Source organism: Solea solea, chromosome 19, assembly GCF_958295425.1.
Source record: "Solea solea chromosome 19, fSolSol10.1, whole genome shotgun sequence".
Lineage (NCBI taxonomy): Eukaryota > Metazoa > Chordata > Actinopteri > Pleuronectiformes > Soleidae > Solea > Solea solea.
In genome coordinates, this window is record NC_081152.1 from 4,078,362 (window position 1) to 4,104,749 (window position 26,388).

General features: G+C 40.6%; 2 protein-coding genes across 6 annotated transcripts; one reads left to right on the forward strand and one right to left on the reverse strand.

The window, feature by feature from the left end:
• Positions 1-9,881: 9,881 nt before the first annotated feature.
• On the reverse strand, positions 9,882-14,065 carry LOC131445814 (beta-1,3-galactosyl-O-glycosyl-glycoprotein beta-1,6-N-acetylglucosaminyltransferase 4-like). Of its 2 annotated transcripts, none has more exons than XM_058616499.1 (4): positions 13,889-14,065; positions 13,744-13,806; positions 12,647-12,738; positions 9,882-11,784 (listed from the first exon to the last, which is right to left on the reverse strand). In XM_058616499.1, exon 4 carries the CDS (start codon positions 11,781-11,783, stop codon positions 10,479-10,481), a length of 1,305 nt encoding a protein of 434 aa, XP_058472482.1. In that variant the 5' UTR covers position 11,784; positions 12,647-12,738; positions 13,744-13,806; positions 13,889-14,065; the 3' UTR covers positions 9,882-10,478. The 2 variants fall into 2 exon arrangements, with proteins under 2 accessions (XP_058472482.1, XP_058472483.1); XM_058616500.1 differs by having other exon boundaries at positions 12,647-12,782.
• A 2,801-nt stretch (positions 14,066-16,866) lies between these two features.
• Positions 16,867-25,654, forward strand: LOC131445892 (3-hydroxy-3-methylglutaryl-coenzyme A reductase-like). Of its 4 annotated transcripts, none has more exons than XM_058616627.1 (20): positions 16,867-16,997; positions 17,402-17,605; positions 17,744-17,855; positions 17,957-18,044; positions 18,746-18,830; positions 18,967-19,072; positions 19,196-19,302; positions 19,676-19,795; positions 20,292-20,425; positions 20,516-20,802; positions 21,612-21,757; positions 21,866-22,060; positions 22,188-22,346; positions 22,420-22,577; positions 22,688-22,793; positions 23,141-23,311; positions 23,451-23,591; positions 23,806-23,964; positions 24,274-24,428; positions 24,519-25,654. In XM_058616627.1, the coding sequence occupies exons 2-20, from the start codon at positions 17,444-17,446 to the stop codon at positions 24,568-24,570; spliced, it is 2,643 nt and encodes an 880-aa protein (XP_058472610.1). In that variant the 5' UTR covers positions 16,867-16,997; positions 17,402-17,443; the 3' UTR covers positions 24,571-25,654. The 4 variants fall into 4 exon arrangements, with proteins under 4 accessions (XP_058472610.1, XP_058472613.1, XP_058472611.1 ...); XM_058616630.1 differs by having other exon boundaries at positions 21,615-21,757; XM_058616628.1 differs by lacking the exon at positions 16,867-16,997 and adding an exon at positions 17,029-17,238.
• The last annotated feature ends 734 nt before the right edge of the window (positions 25,655-26,388 follow it).

A 26,388-nucleotide genomic window follows, 5' to 3' on the forward strand; every position in this document is an offset into this window, starting at 1 on the left:
TTTTGGTGGTCAAATTGTGTATGTTTTCTTTAAATTGACTTAGTCTATAGGAAATGGTTGTCGATATCATGAAAATTGATGACTCCCTGGTTTAGGATGAAAGTGGCGAAGGTGTAGTTCTTTGTGAGGAAGACCATCACCAAGATTTTAAGTGAACTGAGCAGTTTGTGGGGGTTAACTGTGCTAAACGCAGAGATGACGTTCACAAAAAGGATTCTCACATAACTGTATAGTGTCCCTCAAGGTGCATCAGACAGCTGTAATTAATATACGCAGTGTTGTAATGTAACAAAACTCTACCACTGAGCTACCATCACTCAATTTCTTACACTTTTACTTCTAAATCACATTTTGTATCAGAAAATTACTTAAGTACAGTAAATACTTTAAGACTAATATTGTAAAAGGTGACTTTAACTATCCCTTTTAGGTACTTTATACATGCTTATATATTAACTTGTGATCCCTGTTTCACTGTGTTAAGAACACTATGTGAGTCTTTTGTGTTAGCTCCTGTTTTCCTGTGAAAACCTTTCATCAGCCGCTAATACTAAAATGCTCTTTCTTGCATTTGTGAGTCAGAGTGAAAGGAAGAACGGGTTTGAATTATCTAATAGAAACAAAGTGTTCATAACCAATTTTGATAATGACCACGCGTGCACCCCCCGCGGCTTTAATCAGCCATTAATCTGTTTATTGTATTCAAATGGAAATAACATTTTTCATTTTTACATTTAGTTTTTTTGTATTTGTGGTGAAAACTGAAAATCAAATGATAGTTCCATTTGTGCATATAAATGTTTCAGCGATTAATGTGAAGCCATTAAAGATGAAACCTTTCTCTCGTGTACAGTCTAAAAAAAGCAAGGAAGCGGATGACAATGGTGTCCATTCGGTTCCAGATTATAAATAACAGCACAGGCCTTCTGTCCACTGCTCAAACACTTGCTTCACATCCCAGATTCAGATCTAGTGTCTGACTGTGCTTTGTTACATCAAGAAACACCAGAGCAGATGGCCCACGTCTCATTCTGTTCGCCAAAACACCGTAGCTTGTTTTCCAGAGCTGTGTTGAGTGTCTGTGCTTTTACACGTTGAACATTGAGACCCTTTTATTTTGTTCTAAGACAGGCCAGAGGGCACGGTCACTTAAGCACAGCATAAAGACTCCATGACCGGAGGGTTTACTCATAACTAGAACCAGATAAACTGTGTCATCTGTGACTTGTAAGACAATCAGACCTGACTGAGGGAGCATTTGTGTGTGTACAGCTGCAGAGCAGAGCAGGCGGGGACAAGAAGCATTTATCCCGTCAAACTTCTGAGCAAGTTTTTGTTTGTTTTTTAACCTCTGAAACTTTTTTATGAACACTTTCTTTGTGTTTTCAACCTGTTTTCCTGTAGCCGTCTAACTTCACTAGGACAATGTTGCTGTGCTTTTCCTCCAACAGCTTCAACACCACAGCTCAAATACTACAACTATTATATGTATATTATACAGCTTGTCCTTCTCTGAGGGCCACATGAGGAGCTGAAACCAACCCCGGATAGCGGTGGGACAAGCGGCATGTCGCAGCCTGGATGAGATGATGAAGATAATTGACATTAATGTAATTCATTTTTGATCTTGATCTTCTTCTCTTTCCTCTCTTTGTAAAAGTGATGTTTTGTTCCCTCCTCTGTGGGTTTCCCTGAGGTATTCCCTTACTTTATGTGAGGATCTAAGGACAGAGGCTGTCACTTGCTGTACAGACTGTAAAGCCAATTCGAGGCGAATTGTGTCTGTGATGTTGGGCGATATACAGTACATGAAACTGACTTGACCTGACTCAACATAACCAACTTCCTGTGTGCAGCGAGGGAATGCCACTGCGTCAACTCATTTGATCATGATTTGTATGTAAGAGCCATTTGTTCACATTTAAAAGATACTCACTGTAAGTTGTTTAAACCTTTAACAGTTTTTTTTTATTATTATTATTATTATTCATGAATCTTTTTTAGGCCTTCAGCTTATAGGTCACATATTCAGGCTTTAAAACATTTTGCTTTTTTTCATCTTCGATTTTAACTACTATGTGTTGTTGATTCAAAGTTAGGATTTTTTTTGAAATCACATTTTTAGTAGTGATATGAAGTAGCAATAATTGTGCAGAAGTCACAAAATAGTGTTTTCTTTTCTTTTTATTCATAAAAACGAGCTAAGTGAACTTTGAACTGTGACATATATCAGATTTTAAACATTTTGAGGACTTTTTGTACTCATAGTGTATATATAGTCAAAATAATGTATCAGATTGTCTAGGCTATGCCAAAAAAAGGGATATAAGACATTCTATATTGCACATTCTTATTCCCTCTGTATAAACTGTATGTTTAAACATAGTAATGGAAAAAAGCAGCCAAATGCTCTGTATTCTAAGGGTTAATCTCAACTCAATGCTTTGAGTGAAGCCACTGCTCCATCATCACTCAATATGATCTCACACAAGAGATGTTCTAGTGTGAATGTGAGGTGTCAACAAAGATTAACTGAAAGTTATTAGAAATAGAAAATGTAAAACCTTTTTGTTATTATTTTTAATCACTTTTCAGGGTCCACTTGCAAAAGCATCGCGGCACACCAGGGGGCCTCAGCCCACATTTTTGGAGTCACTGATGAAGATAAAATGCTTGGTTAGTTGTGTGCGCAGTACGATAGGACAAATCAAGATTTGAAACTAATTCAGAGTTCCCATTTGCAACAACCTTCCCACTCTGTCCCCGTCTACCTGCTTTGCTGTGGGTTTTTCACTCTGGAGGCTCCATCATCAGGGTTTTGCTTTCTTCCTTCATAATGGCATCCTTCCCAACCTACCACACTTTCTTTTCTTTCTTTTTACTTGAAATTCCTTTTTGCATCCTAATTCTGTGGGTGACCTCTCCCTTTGTTCCCAGCCTCAAACCTGCTGGAAACAGTATAAATAAGTAATAAGGACACAAGACAGAAGTGGGAGGCAGCTGCCCTTGTAAGCAGGTGTGTCATTCATTTGTCGAATCATTCTGAGGCACGGAGGTACTTTACTGTATAATTAAGGATTTCACAGTGTGTGTGTGTGTGTGTGTCATCAGCTGATTATACATTGTGTAAAACCTGTGTATTTGTTTGTCCATTGTGCACTATTGCAAAAACATGGTGGTCCACAATGGCGGACTCTAGCTGACCCTGCTCCTGACACAAAAATACCGTAAAAGGCTCATTCTGAATGATGGAAAAACAAAATAATATACAAATAAAAACATTACATACAATCAGGTGATTGATTGTTTATTTTATCTTCGATTTCCGCCAAATGAAAACAATTTCATTTAAATCTTACTTACTTTGACACTTATTTATGCAAGTCTATCCATTTTGTTCCCAGAAACCAGATTTTTTTAATCATTTAATTATTTCACTACTTATATTTCCCATGTTATTTTCTTTCAAGATACATAAGTACACTGTTGTGCAGACATAAAATGCAGTTAAGCAATTGTTAAGTCATTTTTTTATCAGATGGAGGGAAACAAAGGCCGAAAATCTTGGCCAAAACAAATACAAATCACATTTTGGCCGTCAGCTGCACTGATTGGTAAATATTGGCATCATCAATAGAAAAGTCATTTTCAGTCGATCTTTAGTTGTAATGACATTGTACATGATATGTGTAAAATGTGTTATGATAAAGTACAACGGTGTGGTGTGTCCTGAATTACAGCCTTGACCTTTGCTCCTCACCTCCAAAGTATTTACACAGACTTCCTCTGTGTTTAACACAATCAGCCGACCGCAGTCGGGCTTTTCGCTGCGCTGAATGGGCCAGAGCGATTTATCATTTTCAGATCGAAAATCACGTTTTTAAAACAAACCAATTAGCAAATCACAAAAGCCACAATTTAGAGGACAATGTACTTCACCATTTAAGATCGTGTTCAGTTCAGTTCACTGCCAGACTCAAGGTTGAAATAACGAAAACAGACACAAATTATACAGACATGTATGACAGGAAACATAACACTAAACCTGGGGTTTGACAACATTCAGTGTATTATTTAGTGAACATATGAATGTATGCATCAGGTTTTAGATTAAAGCTTAAAAAGAGCTCACTCTTATTTTCACGTGAATTTAGAACAAAATATATTCAAATCTGTTAAAATGTTGCCCCCCAAATTGTATCCTAGTGTGTAATTAGATGGCTATTCATCACTGAATCAAACTGGGATTAGAAACATGTTTCTTTATTGAATTTATGTAATATTTTTAAAAAAGACTGTCTCTGTAAGGGCATCTACAATATATGCAAAAAAAAAAAAGTGTTCATACTCAGACCACTGTGAGGCAGTGTGCCTCAATTACTGCAGGAACATTTCCACTCCTGGTAAAATCCGGCTGTGTTTAAAGAAGCACACACTTCCCTTATCATCAAGCTCTTGAAATGACGTGTGTAGTATAGAGTATAAAGGCACAACTTATAAAAACTACTCAAGAGGCAGAAAATCACTTACAATCAGAACAAATCCTTTGAGCGCAATAAAAGGAAACACGAAAAAGATGAAAAATAAACTTTATAGACAATAAATATTACATTTTTGTTTTGGACAGGGGCAATCGTTGAAATGCTCAAGTGCACCAAGAAATGTAGCCTCTTGTTTGACAATTTGCATTTATGAATGTGAGATTTGGCAAGAAGTAAGATCAGATTGCTGTGATCACAAATAGCGTGTAACATTTCTGTGGTAAAGAATAAAGTTGTTAATGTCTTTTAGTTTATTAGTTTGAGTGTGCAGTTCACAAAAAAGAACCTCTCACATCAAAGTCACACTTAAACGTATGTGAAAGTACTTTTGAGGGGTTAAAAACCTATGGAGGAACTTGAAAAGAGACTAATATTCGTTAGAAATCAATCAGAGATGGCAGACTTCACCCCATTCACGCAACAAGCCTCTGGCGGCCTCTGTTGGTCATGTTAGCAAGTGCACGTGTGGAAGCACAAACAAACAAACAAACAAACAAACAAACAAACACACACAGAGCCACTAAAAACAATACTTCACTGTCACTCTGTGAAGTAACAAAGACCTCATTTTAGAGTTGGAGCGTTGTATAAGCAAATTCTCTGTGGGAGACAGCCTATAGACAGCCTATAGACAGCCTATAGACGCCATGGGACTTTTCCACTGTCCTGACGCGACTGTAAATGTCATAAATGTGGGAAAACAAGGTGCTGCTATATCCTTAGGCTAATGTTCAAACGCCAGCTTTATTTACGTCAAACACCTGTTTGTTCTGAGGTCCCACTTTCAAAGTTTTTGACCTTGACAGTGCAAATACTGTGTTTCTCACCACAGATGCAGTCAGCACACTCTGTGTTTCTCAGTTTAGCGCTGTTAGACCTCATCACTGAACTGCACACGGGAAGTCACTTTTGTTTTATGTCAGTGGCAACATCGAGCGAGTAAAGTGAGATGAGACTGAAATAGAGGTAATTGTTCTAAGACAGGAAGGGAAGGGCCACTTCCTTTAAAATCAACTACTTACTGTTGTGTTTACACTTGTCCGGATGACCAGAGCACAGACTCCGTCTGACACAGTCACTGGACTGAAATACAGCGGCAGGGTTTGTGATGCTGCTCGCCGCTCATGATCGGCAGTGCTGTCGCTAAATACTCCAGACTCCTGTTAAATGATGAGATTTCAGACATTTCCCTGGAAATTGTTGGAGATTAACCCACGTTTTTAAGGGATCTACAGTTCGGCATTGTTTGTCTTGATTCTTGTGTCGGATGTCTTGCTCATGCCTCTTACTGTGACGGCACTCTGACCAATCAGTGGCCGGTGGTCTGACGACGTCACGCACAGTATCGCCTCGGCTTACTTGGAACCTCGCCCTCGCCATTGCAGTACCAGGTGCTATCACTAATGGAATTGCAAAATAACTGCCATGCCGAGGCGAGGTGAGGTGTGCTAGTGGAAAAGGGGCTTATGTTTGTTCAAAATCTGCTGTTTATCACAGATCGTCTGATACGATTTTCTTCTCATACATTCCTGGAGCAGTACGGTGCATTAAAACCAGTCCAAGTTCAGCTTCAATTGATCTTGATGACAGCACAGAGTAGGTTTTTTTCACTGCAGTGATTGGATAAACAGGTCAAAATGGTCACTTCCGGGGAAGCTCGGCTTCTACGAGTCAATGGAGCAGTGGGCGGACAGACGCTGGGCTGATGCATGATGACTGGAGGAACTGTTTGAAAGGGGGAAGCACTTTTCTGATTGACAGCCTTGTAGAAATGGACACTGGTGTGATTTTGTGAGCGAAGCTCAGAAACAAATAGCAGCCCGTTGTGTGTTATTTACTTATTTCCATTTCTGTTTGCACATATTATACACTGACTGTATATAAAAACACTAATATGCCATTTCCTTGTTCGTTCATTGGGTCTTTTCAATGTCGGTTAAGGGTCAGGTTTTAAAATACCAGCAACCACCACTGAACTGAAAACACAAAGTGTCCATGAAAAGCTTCCCTCAATCAGGTCTGATAGTTTTGCTTGACCGATGTTTTCAGATGAGGCATAAAGACGATATCACATTGTCTCCTTTCATGATAACCAAACACAGCAAAAGTTATGCACTGCAGCTTTAAAGGCCTAGTTAGCTTGAGACAGTCAGTCAAACCAGTATTCAAACCAGTAATATATTGCTGCGAGGCACTGATGTTAGAAAACATGTCTAACAAGTTCTGAAAAATTCTCAACAAATACTAAAACTTGCTTCCTACTTACAGTACTTCCTTTTATAATACCATCCAATTACACTAAAGCATTGTGGAGATAAGCAAACAAAAAACCTGCTTTCTTATGACTGCTTATTCACATCATAGTCAGTGTGAATACCTAAACACAAAAAGACTCAATCTTGAGGGTTCTGTAGGTGTCAGGCAGCAATGTCATGTTCTTGAAAGGCACAACAGCAGTGAAAGCTTTTACTCTGTGTTCATACAAAGGTATTAATAACCATGGCAACCAAATGAAACAATCAACTGTATTTATATTATCCTTGAGACAGAATGAGATGACAGTGCTTTGAGTCACACATGTTCTATCATTGCACACAATGGACAATTAACTATAATCCTGTGCTTAAAGCAGATTAATGCAGCCTATAAAGAAGCCTAAACCTGAAACTTCAGAGAAACAAGGACGGCAAGAAGCTGCAAAGACGTACTGTATTTTTTCCAATCCACCAATCAGCTGCACAAAAACACTCAGCTACTTGTTTTTGTCCGAAATCAAAGCACAAAGAAATATTCATTTAAAACGGTTTACAAAATGCTGATATCAGCTCCACGCAACTCTCCCCGTTTAGATCTCGTGTCACCCGCTGACATTCCCTCACTGCACACAGGAAGTGATTTGTGTTATAAGACAGACAGACGCAACATTGTGCTAGTAAAGTAAACGGGTTGGACTGCGACTGAAAACACAAAGAAATGCCCAAAACAGTTTTAGAAGTGAAATTCTGAGTCACTCAGGAGTTCGACAGGATGAGCAGCTCGTCTATTATTGTTATTATTCAGCTCGAGGCAGAATAACAATAACAAAATGCACCAACGGTTACACACCACAGCTTTAACTAAAAGTAAACAGCAATAAGAACAAAGAGAGGATGTCCACATGTTAAAAATGCGGGGTTTTTAAACTGCACAGTTTGAGAAATTTCTAGTTTTTTTTAAATTAAAAAGTGCCAATATGGGACTTTAAACTTGAAATTTTTCTGTACAACAAAAATGTCTTGATGTCTGTTCAGCTGTCCTGAACAGAAACCTATCAGTCTGGTCCAGAAATGATGGACAATATCCTGTTTAAAGATATGCTTTCAAATGTACAGTATACTCAGACAGATACTTGACACACTGGCTTATCTTCTGCTTCAATCAAAGTAGTTGCCCTTTTGACAGTTCTTTGTTTTATTGGAGAATTTGTATTTTTTGTAACGGGTCGGGGTAGGACCCAAATGCACCACACGTAGGCAGACAGACAGTCCGTAATGACTTTTATTCTTCACCTCTTCAGTGGACACTTCAAAGACGGCACAATTGTATAAACTAAGATCAGACTCTGAGGACAAAGCAAGAATTGGACCTGAGGCTGAGCTGTTCCATCACAGCATGCAGAATCCGTAGTCAGGGGCGGGAGGCTGAGTCGATCACCGGAACAGAAACAGAGCAGACGGGCAGACAGGGTCGAAACCAGGGAAAAACCACTGGAGAGGCTAGAGCAAACGACATAGAACAACCTGGCAGTGACTGCATGGTGGAGAGGAGTATATATAGTGGGCTGATTAGTGATCAGGTGCAGCTGCTGTCAACAGGTGAGTGGAGTTGAGCTGATGAGGAGGGAGTGGCTGGTAGGTGATGAGAAGGAGGGAGAGAAGAACTGTGAGGGGGAATCATGACATTCTTCCCAATGCCTGATGGGCTACTGTTATTCCCCATAACTGTATCGTAATATTGAGAGTTATGCAAGTAAATGCAAAGCTGGGGCATTCTCTTAAAGTGGTAAACAAGCTGGTAGTTTTGCATATAAACCAGTAGTATGCTGGTAAGCTTGTGGAACTTGAACTACTGGATTACAATAAGAATACAATGATTTCAAGTCACATTTCAAGCCTCTTACTGTTAAAATCCTGCTTTTTTGTGCTACTCTCAACACTGTCCCAAAAATGTGATTGCAGCAATTTTATTTAAATAATCTAAATGAATATAAAGGGATCTGAACTAAGTGGAATTGAATATGAACAAATAACTGTGAAAGGTGGGGGGTCAGTTATTTATTTATATTTCAACATAATGAAATGCACCAAAACTGAACTAGGGTCCTTGCATCAAATATCTAATAATCATGTGTCATGTATCGACTCATGGACACAGACGTGACACTTGCACACAGGTGCAGCGTTCTCATGTCGCTCTCTGACACATATACAAGCAGGAAAAATTAATAATTTACTGGAACCTAATAAGCGCCCCATTAACTCCACCTGAGTTGATTTCTACATGCTGTAACTAAACTGGAGCGAGGAGGAAGGACAGAGCTCTGACGGTGATACTGTGGTGTTCACAAACACCCCAAGCGTGTGAGCTAATGCTTACGGGTTGAACAGGTTTTTCACTGACATATTTTGAAGTAACAAAACTGTAAATGCTGTATATTTAACTTGCTGTCTGTATTTTGCTGCATGTGGCAGGAATACATCCTCATCCTCTAAACCAGATAATGAAATAATTGTTCTCCTTTGTTACAGTGTTTAATGATGAACCCTTTATAAGGAAGTGATTGAAATACTTGGATTTAAACCCCAGAGTATCATTGCAGGGCACTACAAGACTTTTTTTTATTTTTTTTTATTACTATTGTGACATTTTTAAAAATATAAAATGTTCTGGGTAAAACATTTTCTAAGCGATATACTAGATTAGTTTGGTACCAGGTAACCTTGACACTAACCCGCTGCTGATTGGTCTGACGCAGCCTAACATTCACTGATTGGCTGAGAGAAGTCACATAATAGAACTCAGCCGTAACTTCGTCCTGCGTCTAACTTCTAAACCTGAAGTGAAGAGTCTAAACATTCACCTTATTTCCATCAACCAGCACTGCTTCCATTTTGCCACACATGACGTGGCGAAAACCTTACACACAGACCACTTCCTGCCATCGAATAAGCAGTAGTACGGAAGTGTATGCTTAATGTGGGACATGTGCGTCCTTCAGTGATGATAACGTATCTGTGAGTAGTTTTCTGTTGTTTACTAATCCAACAGTTTAGATGTGTACTGCTCATTGAAGAGACAAAATGTGGGTATCCTTTTAATTTAACTTTTTATTACATCATTTACAAGTCAGTATAAACTACAATCAGAAAATCAGTCACTGTGACACACATTTTCTCATTTCACCCATAAATAAGACACGTTTTTCTTATTATAAAAACCCTCCATTCCACCTCACAGTCAGGAGGACTGGACCACAGAACGTAAAAATGAACATTCCTCTAGAATCCTTGGTTCTCAAACTGCGGTACATGTACCGCTGAGCTTCCCCTGGTGGTACAAAATCAGAGATACTGCTCTACTGTATACACCAGGGTATGTGATCGGGGTGAAGCTGTGGGATTTTGACCGACAGGTGCCTGGCTGCAGTTGATGCTTCAAAACCTGACATAGCACCAGTCACAGAAGACTAAATCCATTTTTATATCGTTATATTGAGACTATGGACTGGACACATCAAACAAAAACTACAAATTATTATATTACATTAAATTATACTATATTATATATAAGAAAACAATGGAAATTCCCTGAATATGACCAAATATCATGTTGAAATTAATAAACATTTTTAAGGGTTTACTAAAATTGTTGAAGATGAAATCCCTGCTGAGGGTGTGGTTAACTCTCACGGCAAGATGGGGATGCCAGTGACCGGAATAACTTACTTTTTTCCTCCAGCTTCTCCTCAAGGCACTGAATAATAATTGGGTCCACATTGGTATCAAACTTGTTGGCAAACCAGTGGCCATAATGGAGCAACCACCGCAGTTCTGCAGCACCAAAAATGCAAATGGCACGATTGTGTGCCCCCGAGCAGGTTGGGTAGAGGTCTTCCTCCAGGTACTGCCACTTCACCAGCCTGGTCATACTCATCAGGTCGGTGATATCAGGCTCAGATCTTGGCACCTCCCCGGGAACACCTGGCAGTCGCACGACTGTGGCCCAAAAATGTTCATCTGGGGAGAAGGTGTCCTCTGACCAGGCTAAAAAATCCTTCACCACATCTGAGGAGTTCAAGTACACGATTAAGGCCCGGGACGCGACAAAATAGGCATTGCCAGTGAACATCTGGATATCGTGAGGTGGCAGGGCCTTTTTCACGTCTGTTCTTACTGGAATTTTTTCATATTCATAGTTGGCACTCATCAGCTCGTGGTGAAAGGTGAACCTCCATGACTTATACTCAGTGGGCCAACTTGACTCCAGCATGTTGGCACCATTTAACTTTTTGAGTTCGGCCACAAGCTCAATGTTGGACCTGAGGGGGAAATCTTGGCCGCAGAGGTTGATGACATACTTCCACTTGACTTCTGATGTCAAAAGGTCAGACAGACAGTTGAGGTCAGCTTTTAATCGACTGAAACTTGCATAGTAGACAGACTCTAGCTGAGAGGCGATGAAGACGTTGGGAAAACAGCCCACCAGACTCTTCATGGCTGCAATAAACTGAGATGAAGACTTCTGGTCATAGTGAATGCAGAAGATGTTATACGGCGTGTACAGGGTTCTGATGAGTCTCTCTACCATCCACGCAGATTTATGCACAACCAGAGAATATGCAAGGGGGAATTCTCTCTCCTCCTCTGTGACGCACACTTTGTCGTAGCCTCTGGACTTGATGAATAACGGGCAGTCTGAGGTGAGGTTACGAAGACTTTCATCTGTATCCTCCACAATGTGGTGCCTGCGAATGACCAATGATTTGGACACCTCGATCGGGTCCATGTCATATATGGCTGAGCAGCTGATGTTGTACTTGTGAACTGTCTGAACTGAAACATCCTCTACCACAACTGGTGGGGGAGATGGAAGCTCAGTGACGGACAAGTACTTCACCCTGACCACTAACAAGAGACAGAGAATCAGCAGCGACAGTGTTGTTATGACCATCTGTCTTCTGAGTTTTATAAGTATGTTAACCATTCTGTGGAGAAAAGAGAAAACATGGTGTGATGCAACGGCAAAATGACACATGAAGGAACGAGACAACGGGGCGCCGTTTCAAAAAAGCACAATAGAACATTGGCAGGTCATCCTGGATTATGCCAGGATTAAAACTTCAGTAATTCAGATATACAGTATGGACGCCCATAGCTTTCAAACACAATATTAATGTGTTAATGCTATTTTTCTCGCAATTGTTTTGACACTCGATTGCATGCATGTTCAGTGATCATGATTTTCTCCGGATGACTTAATACCAAAAGCAGTGAAGTGTGCCGGTACTAATTTTACTATTATAAGTACCTGCGCTTCACCAGCTGTGTAACTGACTATGCTCCCATAAAGAAGAAAAACCTGTTGATTTTGCATTCGCATTTCTCACTCGACTTATCTGTCCAATTAATTTTTATGACACACAATAATAATTCTCCAGGCTGCACTACATGACGTTCGTCTCAACATAATCCAGGGTTTGTTTGTAGTGTGTAGGGTTTTTATTTTTATTGTTAAGCAAGAACAATATCTATCAGGCAGATAATCCACTGTGGCAACCTCCTTAGGGGAGAAGCCTAAAGAAGAAGAAGAAGAAGAAGAAGATCTAAGGTTTTACTTTTAAAGCATTTCCACTAAAGTTTAAATATTTACTGCCGCATTTGTGTCCTGGAGGACGGCATAATAACAGGACACCAAATAAAATGGACTGTGTGCTTGAAGTTTGTGAAGGATAATCTTAATATACAAGTTAGTTAATTTGTGAACTAAATAGGATTTAGTGTTTAATGATTTATTAATACTGACAGACATACATGTCACATATGGGTACAGAGAGTACTGGCACTTACTTGTTCCCGCTTCACACACTGACCAAAACAATGGTGCTTGACTGTGATCTTTCCAACCCAGTAGCAGTGTGCTTGCTTCAAACCACCCTGGTCTGTATAAGAGAGAGGGAGAAACACATCAGTGCTCCAAGCAAACCTATGAAACAGACTTTAAATTATGTTTCTACATCAGACATCATTTTGGACAGTTCTCCACAAGAGAGTACAGGAACAAAGTTCAACACATGAGATTAAGTGAGAGTACTGCTGAGGTTAGAGTTAAGGCTACGAGATGCATTCAGTGCCCCTGGTCAAATTAATCATATCTGCAAACACACATGCAGTCTACTAATCGAATATTTGCTGTTGCTGTCACCTTGTCATAACAGATATGCTACTAATTAGGAAGTATAGGCCACAGGAGGAAGTGTTAGTATTTCCATGTTGCCATGTTGTGCACTTCTGTCTGACCTATTAATGCATCTGAAAACATCATAGTATATTGCTTTCACTATGGTGCCTTGGGGATTTAATGTGGTTTAATGTAATTGTAGCCTTTTGCTTGGGCCCCCAAAAACTCCTTAGAAACACCTGTGTGTGAAATGAAATGGAAGTTAACTTTTTGTGTCCACTGGTGTTCCCTGCATGTGAGGCACTTTGAGACAGCATGATCCAGGCCCAAATAAACACTGGGGAGATACATCTACATATGAAGTGTTTTTAATTAATCATGTGGTACATTATACCCTTCTCCTACTTTATTTATTTATTTATTCATATTTATCTGCTATCATAGAGCCTTTTGTGAGTCTTTAAATAATGTTTGGATTCAAGCGAATATCTCACAGTATTTAGTTTTTCCTGTGGGAAACTATGTTGGCAATTTGAATATAAATATTTAACCAGAGTGACGCTGACAAACACTAAACAATAAATAAAGACTCCACAGTTGCAGCCTGGCTGTCACTGCTTCCGTATAAGCAAGTCTAGGCTTGGATAAAAAAAAAAGGAGTTTCCATCTTAATCTGCTAATTAGGTTTCGCGAAACAGCACCAGAAAAATTACGCGCATGAAAAGTGGTCCATTGACCCACAATAGACCACTGTAAACACACGTACCTTGATTCATGCGCAAGTGCCGGCGCAGAGTCAAGAGTTTTCCAATCGTTTCACTGACTCCAACTGTTAAAAAAAAGGGCACACTCATATGAGTACGACACCTCTCGGTTTATACAACAAAGTCATAAACTAGTGAACAACTTACCGGTGAGAAGAGATGCTGCTAAAAGTGGACATTCATCTTCTGTGGCAATTTCACTTTTACGCACGATTGCTGACGTCCGTCGCCAATGTATCAACGTACAGTCATCTCTCTGTTGTTGTTTATTCCGAGGTTGTGGTTTAGTGCATGGTTCGCAGACTGTGTGACTGTGTGGTAAAGATGTAAAAAAAAAGAACACAGGAAACAGGGGGAAGAGGAGGAGGAGGGAGGGGCTGATGAAATCTCCTCTCTGTCTGATCTGTCATACCAGTTTGACAACAATAAAAATGTTGCACAGGTTTCATATTGTGTGTCAGAAACGGATTGATATTCAAATTGCAATATTTCACATGTGATTATGAAAAAAAGAAGAAGAAAAAAACTTTTTCTTGAACTGGACATAATTGGAGGCAGCTGATTTAAGTGGCTGAATGAAAATCACATGGCTGCAGGCTTCTGACAGGAGAGACAGTAAACCAAGAGCATTCCTAATACCACAAACCAGATCTTCTGGACTGAGGAATGAGGACGGACCACACCGAGAAACCTGATCTACCAGTGTATAATTTCTGAGTACGCATATATCATCATTTTGTCCACATGCATACGATCCTATGTACAGTATATATACAATCCAATCTAATATTAAATAGAGTTGGCCTGTAGTTTAATAAATATACTTTGTGTTTAGCAAGAGACACATAGTTGCTCACATTGTCTTTGAAACAATCTGTGATCTGAAAAGTGTGGCTTGGTCTGGCTGCATATGGAGTCCGACACAGAATAGGATTGAAATTAAGATCACAAAATGTAGAGTTCGCCCTTTCGGAACCTAATCTCAATAACACACAACAAAGACAGGGTCTTATCCTGTGCTTAATGACATGATTAGAATCAGAAATACTGATCTTTTAAATTGCTTAGATAGCCCATTTAAATAAAAGACACATGTACAATAGGAAATGGGTCAGTTCAAGAAAAGTTTTTAATAGGCAGCAGAGGTGTCTTTCCCTTTAGACACCACAGCGGACAATCTGTTATGCAACTTGTGTTCTGTTATTTTACATTCATAGACATAGAAATGCATTAAAGGATGTGTTAGTATAAACAAATGTATCATACCACTGACTGAAAATAGCTCCGACCATGTGTCTCACATGTACTTCTTGCCATTTTTTTTAATGCAATTCTATTCAAAGACCTGAATCGGTCCCCCAATTGAGGGTGCATACAAAAAAACCATTTATCTAAAACAGTTAAAAAAAACACAAAAACATGAAGGAAACAATTTGTTTAAGTCTATACTGGAAGTGTGTGCATATTTATAAGAGGTATAAAAACAAATAGTCACTATAGTTACAGCAGTATTTATAGAATTGGGGGGTTGGTGGGGGTGTTTTAGTGTGAATGTACAAAAATACAGCACAAGTAAAGTCAAAGTCTAACCCTAACCCGATGGAGGCAAATGATCTGTTGTAGTGACTGAAAGAAGAAGACAACTGCACATGTATGAAGTCATCACTGCTTGTAATGTGTTTCACAGTAACTAATCAATGTAATTTTATTACTTTACACAATAATGGACAGTGGCGATTTTGGTCTGGAAATTCTGGTGGGGGCATGCAGGAAACTCTTATAATGCAATCCAGAAATACCACATATTAGTCTCATACCCTACCAACAAAAACACAGTAGCAAGTGAGAGAGGGGACCACAGCACCTGTGACACAAAATTGCAGCTGAATAATGCGAATCTGATGACATATTATCATATCAATAGCACCACCACATGGCAGAAATCTCACAACAAGAAAACACCTCATCAGACTTTGATCTGGGTTGCCGTGGCTATGGTGGAGGAAAACTTGAATTTGCCCCCATCATGGTCCTCCATTAATTTTCAAGGTTGAGAAAAGTTAAATATCTCAACTACATTACTGTAATGTAGGAAAGCTTTTAAAGTTTCTGAATTTGGGTCAAACATTTGTGAGTATTCATGTTCAGGGCCCCCAAATGTGCTATCCATTGGGAAGGAGAACAATATTTAGACTTGCAAGCAAAAGCAAGTACGTGATCTTGACCTTTGATCTTCATGTGTATATCATTAAATATACAAATATATAAATATATATATATAAATATATAAATAAATATCATTAAATGTATATATGTGATTATGCATCTTTAACAGAGGAGGATGTGTCAAATCATTGTGTTAGTTGAAAATCATTAAAACGCTGTTCATCTGTATGATATGCCTTTAATTGCACCCTGGAGCCTGCTCATTATTTGTCATCTGCTTTAAAGCAGGTGTCAGTCATGTTTCATTTGGCAAAAACCAGGATGCAAATAGATGACAACATTGACTGTGAAACAAACAGGTATGGTTTGCACAAGTCTAATGAATAATTAAAGTGACATGATATGCATGTGAAAGCAAAAGTATCCTTTTTTTACAGCCTTGCATTTAGACAAAACTGCTTTAACATACCGAAGAGTATTAGGGCTACATATAAAACAGTTTTGAAAGAAAGTTAAAAAATAAAACAAAATTCTGAGATTAAAGTCAGAATTCTGAGATTAAAGTCAGAATTCTGAGATTAAAAAATCACATTTTTCTGGATTTTATTCTCAGAATTCATGCTGTTTTATTGTTTCTTTGTACATCTGGCCCTAATACTCTTCTGTATTAACATATGAAGGTCGGTGCATAAACATGTGGAAATAAAACAGACAAATAAAAGCCTAGCTTAAACAATTGGTGTGTTATTATATTTCACTATCTTGTACTGTTTTTAATCCAAGAAAAATATACCTTATGTTAGAAAGAGATTTGATGTCATCTCACATACATGTGTAGTAATGTCACTGCATCGACAAATATGTGACAAAAACATAAATACACGAGGAGAAACTCATTATTATTTCCTCCTGCGTCACATGTCACACCGCCCACGTGACGTAGGACGTACTCATGACGTCGGGATTTCCATTCCGCCATGTTGGTTACGTGACTTCAGGAGGAGTTAGCTTCCCGGCTAAGAAATTGTGGAAGAAAGACACCAATATCATGGGAAAGACGCTTTGATCACGTCTATAATTATCACTGGAAGTACGCAAATTAAATATATATATATTTTTAGAAGTGAAGTGACGCTGCGGGGCTTACTGACCTTGAAAGTCTGGCTGAGTTGGTTATTAGGGTGTGACTGTGCTAACTAACGCTCTTTCGCTTATGTGCTCAACGTTAGCACACACAGCCACGAGCTACACGCCTCACAGATTACTTCGAGCGTTGACATTACCGGTCTTTAAATGCCGAAACGAAGAGCTCCTGAGTCATCTGTGAACGGGTAATTGTTAGGGAAGTTAGCCACCACTACGAAGCTATACAGTGGTGTCACAGCTCTCAGCTGCAGCCTGTCATTGTTTTGGTTTGTCTTTTTAGCTATAGCTTACGTTTCATCTCGTTGACTTGGAATGACGATGCGTTAAGTGTGTCCCTCTCTCCCACAGGTGAGGCTGGTCTTTTAGGTGGCAGTAAAGTGTCGTGAGACCATGTTGGTACATCTATTCAGGCTCCATGGCCTGCTGGTGGCCTCCCACCCATGGGAGGTAATAGTGGGCACCCTCGCACTCACCGTCTGCCTCGTATCTATGAACAGCCTGGCAACGAGCAGCCAGATGTGCACCTGGAATGAGTGCCCCAAAGTTGAAGAGGTGAGTTTTGGTTTGAGCCAGGACAGGTAGGTGTGTGTGTGTGTGTGTGTGTGTGGGAGGGAGCTGGTAATATTACATAGAAGTGACAGGGACATATCTGTTCACCAGCCTGACTTGTTTGTACTGGTGTTTTTGCAGAACATCCACAGCAGTGACATAATCATCCTAACGATCACTCGCTGCATGGCCATCGTTTACATCTATTTCCAGTTCAAGAATCTCAGACAACTGGGTTCCAAATACATTCTGGGTCTGTATATTATGATACTGCGTGTTCAGCAGCAGTTTCACTCAGCATTGTTATATAAATTAACGTGATGTCCTGGTTTTTTTTGTTCCCCTTTCTTACAGGTATCGCGGGGTTATTTACAGTATTCTCCAGCTTTGTTTTCAGTACAGTTGTCATCCACTTCTTTGGCAAAGAGCTGACAGGCCTAAAGTGAGTTTTGCATATTCACATGTTTTTTAAATCATACTCAAAATTAATGTTATTGTTCATGGCATGTTTTAGGGCTTCAGTAGTTGAGATTTGCAAGTAATGTGCTTTTTAAGGTGAATATCTTGCCTGAGATTGTGATGCAATCTCAGAGGTTTTTAATGTGGGACTACTACTGAAATTGTAATAGATGCATAGTTAGCAAAGTTTGTATACATTGTTTGGAAGAAGGGCAAGTAGTGTTCTGTGAGTTTCTTTTAAGATTTTTTATGAACCTTTAAGTAATCAGGAAGAAGTCCCATTGAGATTAGAGAAACATGACCTAGATAGATATGATATTTACAAAAACTTCACCTTTTATCTAGTCTGACTATTTGGCGGTCCATAAAAAATGTGTTGGTTTCTTGATGCAAGAGAGTGATGAGTCAGGGTGAATCAATGCAGTAAGAATACAGCTGTATAATGTAATAGGATTTTAACAATTTGAAAAAAAGAAATCATGGTGAGCACTGTTAAAACGGTGGCCCCAAATGGTGTAAAATAAAAGTATGCATCCCAGACCACCTCTACTGACCTGGAGACATGACTGGATAAAATGCTGTAAATCACATTAATCATGAGTCATTTCATCTATTAGTAACATCAAAACATTACCTGCAGTGAATCTGCATTTTCTCATATTCATTTGACCATTTTCCCCTCAGTGAAGCCCTGCCATTCTTTCTACTGCTCATTGACCTACCCAAAGCCTGTGCATTGGCCAAATTTGCCCTCAGCTCAAACTCTCAGGTAATGTCACACACCCTGCAGTTTCATGTTAACTGAACATGAGATTTATAAAAGGAGCTAAGATCTATCAACTCTTGTTGAAATTCTTGTTGATTGTGTCACTGACTAGTGCTGTGGTTCTGTGTCTTGTATACAGGAGGAGGTAAGGGACAATATTTCCCAGGGCATGGCCATCCTGGGCCCCACGTTCACCCTGGACGCTCTGGTCGAGTGTCTGGTCATTGGGATTGGCACCATGTCAGGTAAGGGCCTGCAGTATCTTTACCTTCAACACAATCACAGCCTTGTTCTGTTTATCAAATAAGTCCTTGATGATGGTACACTGAGTAAAGTTAAACTCACTACTCTTCTCCATTTTTATCCAGGGGTGCCACAACTGGAGATCATGTGCTGTTTTGGCTGTATATCTGTCTTGGCCAATTATTTCGTCTTCATGACTTTCTTCCCGGCATGTGTCTCATTAGTCCTTGAGGTAGGAATGGTAGTTGACTTTCAGTTGAGTCTGATTTGAATTTAAATTAGGGCAGCACAGTTTTGGTCATTTGAGAATCACAAATGTCTTGCTTAAAATTGAAATTGTACGGTGTAAATGTCATAATAAGAATACCTAGTTCTTCCAACTAGGTATGTGTACATTGTCTTACTTCTAACTGACACTCACTAACTAGTCATTAACTGTTGAATCAACACAATACAAAGGTTCTGCTATGAATTTGCATGTACAAGTACATGTTAGTATTTACATGTTTAGTAGCATAAACAGAAAATGACAATGCCCACCTCACACCTGCTGCTCTCTCTTTCTCTTTCCTTGTGGTCACACTGTTGTATGTTCTTGTGCACAGCTTTCCAGGGAAAGCCGTGAGGGTCGTCCAGTCTGGCAGCTAAGCCAGTTTGCCCATGTGCTGGCTGAAGAAGAGGACAAAAAGCCAAACCCTGTTACTCAAAGGGTTAAAATCATCATGGTGAGAAACAATTCAGCTGCACTTGTGCCCGTAAATGTACACACCCTCAGCAGATCTTGTGAAGTACTTGACAACAAACAAGGAATTCATTTACAGGATCTGGACACTTGTCAAGAGGAACAGGGAGCTTTACTCCTGAGACAATAACGGGGTCTCATAGGGCTCCTCCATACCTTTGTGTCATACTAAAAATTGGGGTCAGCTGTTACTGAGCTGCAGTATTCAGAACTAAGGATAAGCAAACTTTTGAACAAAAGAAAATGTCTTCATTGCCATGTTTTATTCGATGATTTTGCTATTCTATGACCTTATCCCTTACTAAGAAATGGGTTCTTCCTGAGCACTCATGTTTTCCATAAAGATTGGTTCACGCCAGGGTAACTTTTGAGCAGAACTGTATGTTCACAATTAATTTGAAAGCGTTGCTACGTTGATTGGTCGACTGTGAAGCCGACTTACAGAGTCCAACTATGACGTTTCATCATATCTTCCTCAGTCTCTGGGTCTAGCCTTGGTCCATGCTCATACCCGTCTAGCAGCTGAATATCCAGGTCACAATCGAACAGTGGAGGGGTCCATTGCCAAGATACTGGAGTCTGATGGTACTACATGGCCTCTGAAGCTCAACAGGTAAAACCTAATTGAAGGAAGATTGGTTATTGTGTGTATACGTTCGACTTATTGATTACTAATATGACTTCTCTCTATATCTCTTGTCAGTATCGACTTGGAGCAGGTCATAACCCTCAGCCTTGCCCTGCTCCTGGCCGTCAAGTACGTCTTCTTTGAGCAAACAGAGGCGGAGTCTTCCCTGTCCCTCAAGAGTCCCATAATCAGCTCCCCTCAAACCCAGCAGCCCTGGGGAGGAGGGGACTGCTGCAGGAGGGACCTCCCAGTGCAGAAACTTCAGAAGACCACGAATGTTATTTTGGCAACCAACCCAACGTCTGCAGCTGTCTCAGAGTCTCAACCCTCCCCCGAGGCGGCCGCGGACATCAGAGTCAAGAGTGAGACTTATAATTGCCCCCATTAGCTTTAACCAATTAGGACTGCATGCTTTATGAGCATGAATCTGTGTACAACATCTGTGTATACACCTTAGTTTTCATTTCAGTTCTCATGCTAAAAGAATAATAAGACAGTGTATGATCTGTTACTTATTAAATTGACATATTAGAATTGTCATTAACATTACATCAAAGTATACCTTTTGCAATTTTAGGAGATGAGCAGTGCCTTGCTCTGTGTTCTCCTGTTCTCCTCTCTTACAACAATTTTTTGAACAGTTGAGTGAGATTACTGTCACACGATGTCCTGGCTGTCATCTTCTTCAACTGCTAGAAAGAAAACTTTTGCTTCTTATTGTAAATGGTTGTTCTGCTTCAAAAAAGCAGAACAAACAAACAAAAAAATGACATGTAATGTAATGCTTCAGCGCCTGAGGAAAAAAACAAGTCAAACTTGTTTAGAAAAGCCTCTGGAGTTAGGATTTCATTTTTTAAACAATATTTACATGTATGTCATGTGATTGTCCTCCGGGCTGAAGTCTGCGACTAATTATTATTATTTTTATACTAGATTAAACTATAGATTGCGGTCTCGATTAAGTCATTTATTGTTTCATGAAATCACTGAAGAAGCAGAAATCTTTTTTATTTTACAAAAACAAATTTAAACCTGTTAATCTGTCATCAAAGTAGTGATTTACTAAGTAAGGCCTCACTCTCTGAGTAATTGTTACAACCCTAGTCTTAATGGATTAATATTGTCTCTACCCACTGATGTTGACGTTCTTTTGCTCTTTTATTGTTAACAGCAGAAGTAACTCCAGCAGTCTCAGTTGAAAATGGCCCGTCGTGTTTTGGAGAGTCTGGTGCTTTCACGCCGTCTGTTCCTCTAAGCAACTCCAGTTCAGAGCCGCGGACAGTGGGGGAATGTATGACCATCCTCATGGATCCCCAGGCAAGCTGCCATTGCAGTTGCAAATCCTAAACGAACACAAAGCTAATGACCTCTGTCTGTCGCTGAAGGTTGAATTAATTGCTGTTTTTGATTCTCGATGCTTTCCAGAGAGGTGCTCGTTTCCTCAGCAACGCAGAAGTGATAAACCTGGTCACCTCACGCACCATCCCAAGCTATAAAATGGACGTTTTATTAGAGACTCCAGAGAGGGGCGTGGCTATCAGGAGGGAAATGTTGTCTCCAGAACTGCCCGTTTCCTCTGCTTTGGCTTGTCTGCCTTACAAGGACTACGACTATTCTAAGGTTTTGGCAAAGATTTGTATTTCTAAAATAAAATTGACTGCGAGTGAAGTCACTTTTGGACAGAGACAATGTTCCTGTGTCCATGCTGCACTTTTATTCTGCTTATATTTATGTTCTTGGCCTGTAGGTGTTGGGTACTTGCTGTGAGAATGTCATCGGGTACATGCCGGTGCCAGTAGGAGTGGCTGGTCCTCTTCTGTTGGATGAGAAGCAGTTCCACATTCCGCTGGCGACCACAGAGGGCTGCCTGGTCGCCAGCACTAACAGAGGATGCAGAGCAATTTCTGTAAGTGAGGGGAGATTTCACGTTAGCTGACCGTGTGTGCGTTGTGCTGACTCGTATCATCCTTCCTGTCCAGCTGAGTGGGGGCTGCCACAGCAGAATCCTCGCTGACGGTATGACCCGAGGTCCTGTGGTGAGGCTGCCGTCGGCGTGCCGGGCCGCAGAGGTCAAAGTCTGGCTCGAGACCTTGGATGGGTTCAGTGCAATCAAAGAGGTCTTTGATCAGACCAGCAGGTCAGAGGGAACTCTGTGATTGACTTAAAAACAAAAACAGGATGAATACTCACATATGAAAGGACACATTAGGATGATCACATCTCACACGGATGTTTTACTCGTGCTAGGTTTGCTCGTCTGGAGAAGCTGATGGTGAGCATAGCTGGGAGGAACCTGTACATTCGCTTGCAGTCTCAGACGGGAGACGCCATGGGCATGAACATGCTGTCGAAGGTATGATCCGCTCTTATTCAGTGGTCACTTATGCTGTGTTTCCATCATGTTATGGGTCAGTTTGGTACAGTACAGTAGGGTTTTGAATGGTAAAGCCCTGGGTCAGGCTTGCATTTTGCAGGCTGTGCCCGATGGCCGCGTAGTGTGACGTACCGGTGCCAAACACTGCAAACTGTAAGTTTTCAAAAATGGACCTGAAGCTTATAGCTCCCTCTGCTGGACCAGCTTTTATTACTTTAGACGATCTGATGGATGTCTAGACTGCATATTTTGAGATCGCAGGATTTGTGGTTGTTGTTGTTGTTTTTTTGTATTTTGAAAGAGTAAACGGTGCTGTGTTTTATCAGGGAACTGAACAGGCGTTGCATCGACTCAAGCAGCAGTTTCCAGACACGGAGCTGCTGTCGGTCAGCGGCAACTTCTGCACCGACAAAAAGTCCGCTGCCATAAACTGGATTCTGGGCCGCGGCAAGGCTGCGGTCTGTGAGGCCACCATCGCTGCAGAGGTGGTCAGAGAGGTAAAAGCACCACAAAATCTAAAGTCCTTTTTTTGCACTTTATACTGTAACAGTGGAGTTTATTTTGCTGCTGTAAAAATCACACACACACACACTCACTTTATACCAATGAGCTGCTTTACTGTGTCTGATTGTGCAGGTGCTGAAGAGCAGTACAGCTGCTCTGGTGGAGCTGAACATCAATAAAAACCTGGTGGGCTCGGCCATCGCTGGAAGTATAGGAGGCTTTAACGCTCACGCAGCCAACATCGTAGCAGCCATTTACATTGCCTGTGGACAGGTGCGCTTCACATTCACACATTATTTAAATCTGCACGCATGAATGTGCAAATACAAACACAAACACGGGGCAAAACGTCTACTGGATCCACGGTCTGATAAAGTCAGAATTTATATAGATCCATATTATGCCGTGTCATGTGGACGACATGTGACGCAAACATAACCAGGCCTCTGTCATTCTCACACTTAAAAGAGTAATGTGACTATTCCAGGATCCTGCTCAGACAGTGGGGAGCTCCAACTGCATCACTCAGATGGAGCCTGCTGGTCCACATGGAGAAGATCTGTACATCAGCTGCACCATGCCCTCCTTAGAGCTGGGTACAGTGGGTGGAGGCACCAACCTGCTGCCACAGCAGGCCTGTCTACAGGTAACCTGTCACTTATTCACCATTTTTTTTGAAAGTCATACACAAGTTGTGTGTTTGTCATCTGAAATTTACATGACAAAGAAATTATTTTTAAAGTCACACTTTTGCAGTTTAAACTTTAGAAACGTTAGTCATTTGAAAATCAGACAATAACACGGTACGGCTAGTTTTAGACCACAGCAAAAACATCTCTCACACACAAAGATTCACCAAATGTGGACTTTAAGCGTTGATATTTTTACTCTATTTCTGACCGTCCGACTCCACGTCCGTGAAAAGCCCAACGATCATATTCTAATCTGTCCTTAGATGCTCGGTGTCCAGGGTAGCAGGCCAGACCAGCCCTGCGAGAATGCCCGTCAGCTGGCCCGCATCGTCTGTGGCACCGTCCTGGCAGGGGAGCTCTCTCTGATGGCGGCTCTAGCTGCCGGACACCTAGTCAAGAGTCACATGACCCACAACCGGTCAGACATTTCACTCATATTTGCTGTAAATGTTTTGTGTGTTTTTCTATTTTCTAAGTGCTTTTTTATTTTTTTTCCTTTTTGTCCTAGATCTAGAACAAACTTGTCAGAATCGTCTCGAAACGGAGACGTCAAACAATGAAGTGGCGTCCGTCCTCGCAGTGAGTTGGTGAACGTCGTGGACACAGGTGCAGGACGTCACTGTGACCGCTGACGGGGTCTACTTGTGGAAGACCGTTAACCAGACCAATTTCTTTTTCAACAGACGCTCGGTACGTTTACATGACAACTGTGCAAAACCTCTAAAGGGGAATTAGCTGGTTGGACTTCAGTGGGACTTACATTTTTAGAAGCAAGGTTTTAGTCGGAATCCAACTGTCCTGTAAACGTACTGTCCGTGTGTTGACGTTGTGCGTCTCCCCTGCTGATTGCAGAAGACCTGACGAGTTGTTGTTATTTATCTACTTGTGCCATATGTCTGCAACATTTTAAAATTGCCTTTAGTGTTTTAACACAGATGTGTCAGAAACCGGGGGAGTCACGACGAGAGTTTTGGTTAACCTATGCTACGTCCACATTACTGCATCTGCTATAGTGCCATATGTACCAATGTTTGGACATCTGGACATGCCCAAAATAATATTCTTCTTTATTTTTGTAGTAAGCTTTTGCTGTGGCTGTGTTTGCCTGTAAAAGCTAAGAATGAAGCTGTAAAATGCTAAATTAACTGGAAAGTATTTGTATGGCAGTGTGTTGAGCTTAGAGGAGCAGCTTCATGATGCATTCACTGAAGCCTGTCAAAGTAAGACATTTTCTTTAGCCAGAAAGATTATGAATAGTTGCATAAAAGATTCATGCCCATCATGGTTGTAACATGGTGGTGAAAGATAACACCTCTGTAAAGCAAGGCCCTGGTGTAAAGTGCATGTAAAAGCCATATTCTAAGAGTATGAAACCTGAACTATTGTAATTTTAAAGTCATTATACACCTTTATTAATCATTATAGGTAGCATATTTAGTTTCAGCTGCCCTAAATGTCACACACTGGACCTTAAAAACACACTTACTTTTTTGCTGCCCATTGTCGTTCCTCATTAGTGGCACGTTCTGAAACGCAGCATCCGACTCTTCCACTGCTGTGGTCACTGACTGGTCACATGATGTCTGTTTTCACGTTTCTTAGCTTGGACACAGGTTGTCTTGTTTAAAAAAAAAAAAAAGCAAATGCAGTCGTATGGATGTAGCCTAAGTCGATGTTTCCCAACCTTGGTCCTCGGGTAACTCTGAGGACCACACACCTGATTGAGATGGTCAGCTCATCAACACGCTCTGCAGAAGCCTGATAACGAGCTGTTCATCTGGATCAGGTGTGTTGGTTCTCAGTGTTCCCTGAGGACCAGGCCTGGGAAACACTGGTCTAAGTCTTTGACGAGTACCCGGCAAAGGCCTCTGAAGAGTCAGCTTATCCCATCGTGTGGAAAAACAAGGTTTTTCCCCCCCATTTAAAATGTTGTGAAATCTTCATTTCCAAAAAAGCAAAGAGCTATACATTTTTTTTTTTTTAATTCCATAATGCTGTGATGACATCTGTTGCTTAAAATGCAGACCCTCCGTGTGAATGCATGGGTTACTGTCTCAGTGTTGTTAATCACCTCTTGCACAATCCTTCTTGAATAACGTTGCAGCTGTGAACTGAAGGACTCTTCTCTTAGGGGCAGGTTGCTTCTTTTTTCTTATCGCTACGGTTTATGGGAAAACTAAAGCCATACAAATTAATTTATTGAACTTTTACATCTGAGATGGATGTGACTGAGTGTGAGTGTAGAAGGTCGCAACAGGAAGTGCAGATTCTTCCACAGTGGAAGCTCAGAAGTGGCCTTACTCACAGCCTTGGCATGTGCTAGTTAGAATAATCAATTTTAAAATGTTCATGTCAAAATATTGTACAGTGTGTTATTT

Bases quoted from the DNA above. Each gene is read 5' to 3' on its own strand.
- LOC131445814 (XM_058616499.1), bottom strand. From the start codon at position 11,783: ATGGTTAACATACTTATAAAACTCAGAAGACAGATGGTCATAACAACA.
- LOC131445892 (XM_058616627.1), top strand. From the start codon at position 17,444: ATGTTGGTACATCTATTCAGGCTCCATGGCCTGCTGGTGGCCTCCCAC. The intron at 18,045-18,745 runs GTGAGTTTTGCA...TTTTCCCCTCAG, and splicing joins AAAGAGCTGACAGGCCTAAA to TGAAGCCCTGCCATTCTTTC. The intron at 19,073-19,195 runs GTAAGGGCCTGC...ATTTTTATCCAG, and splicing joins TGGGATTGGCACCATGTCAG to GGGTGCCACAACTGGAGATC.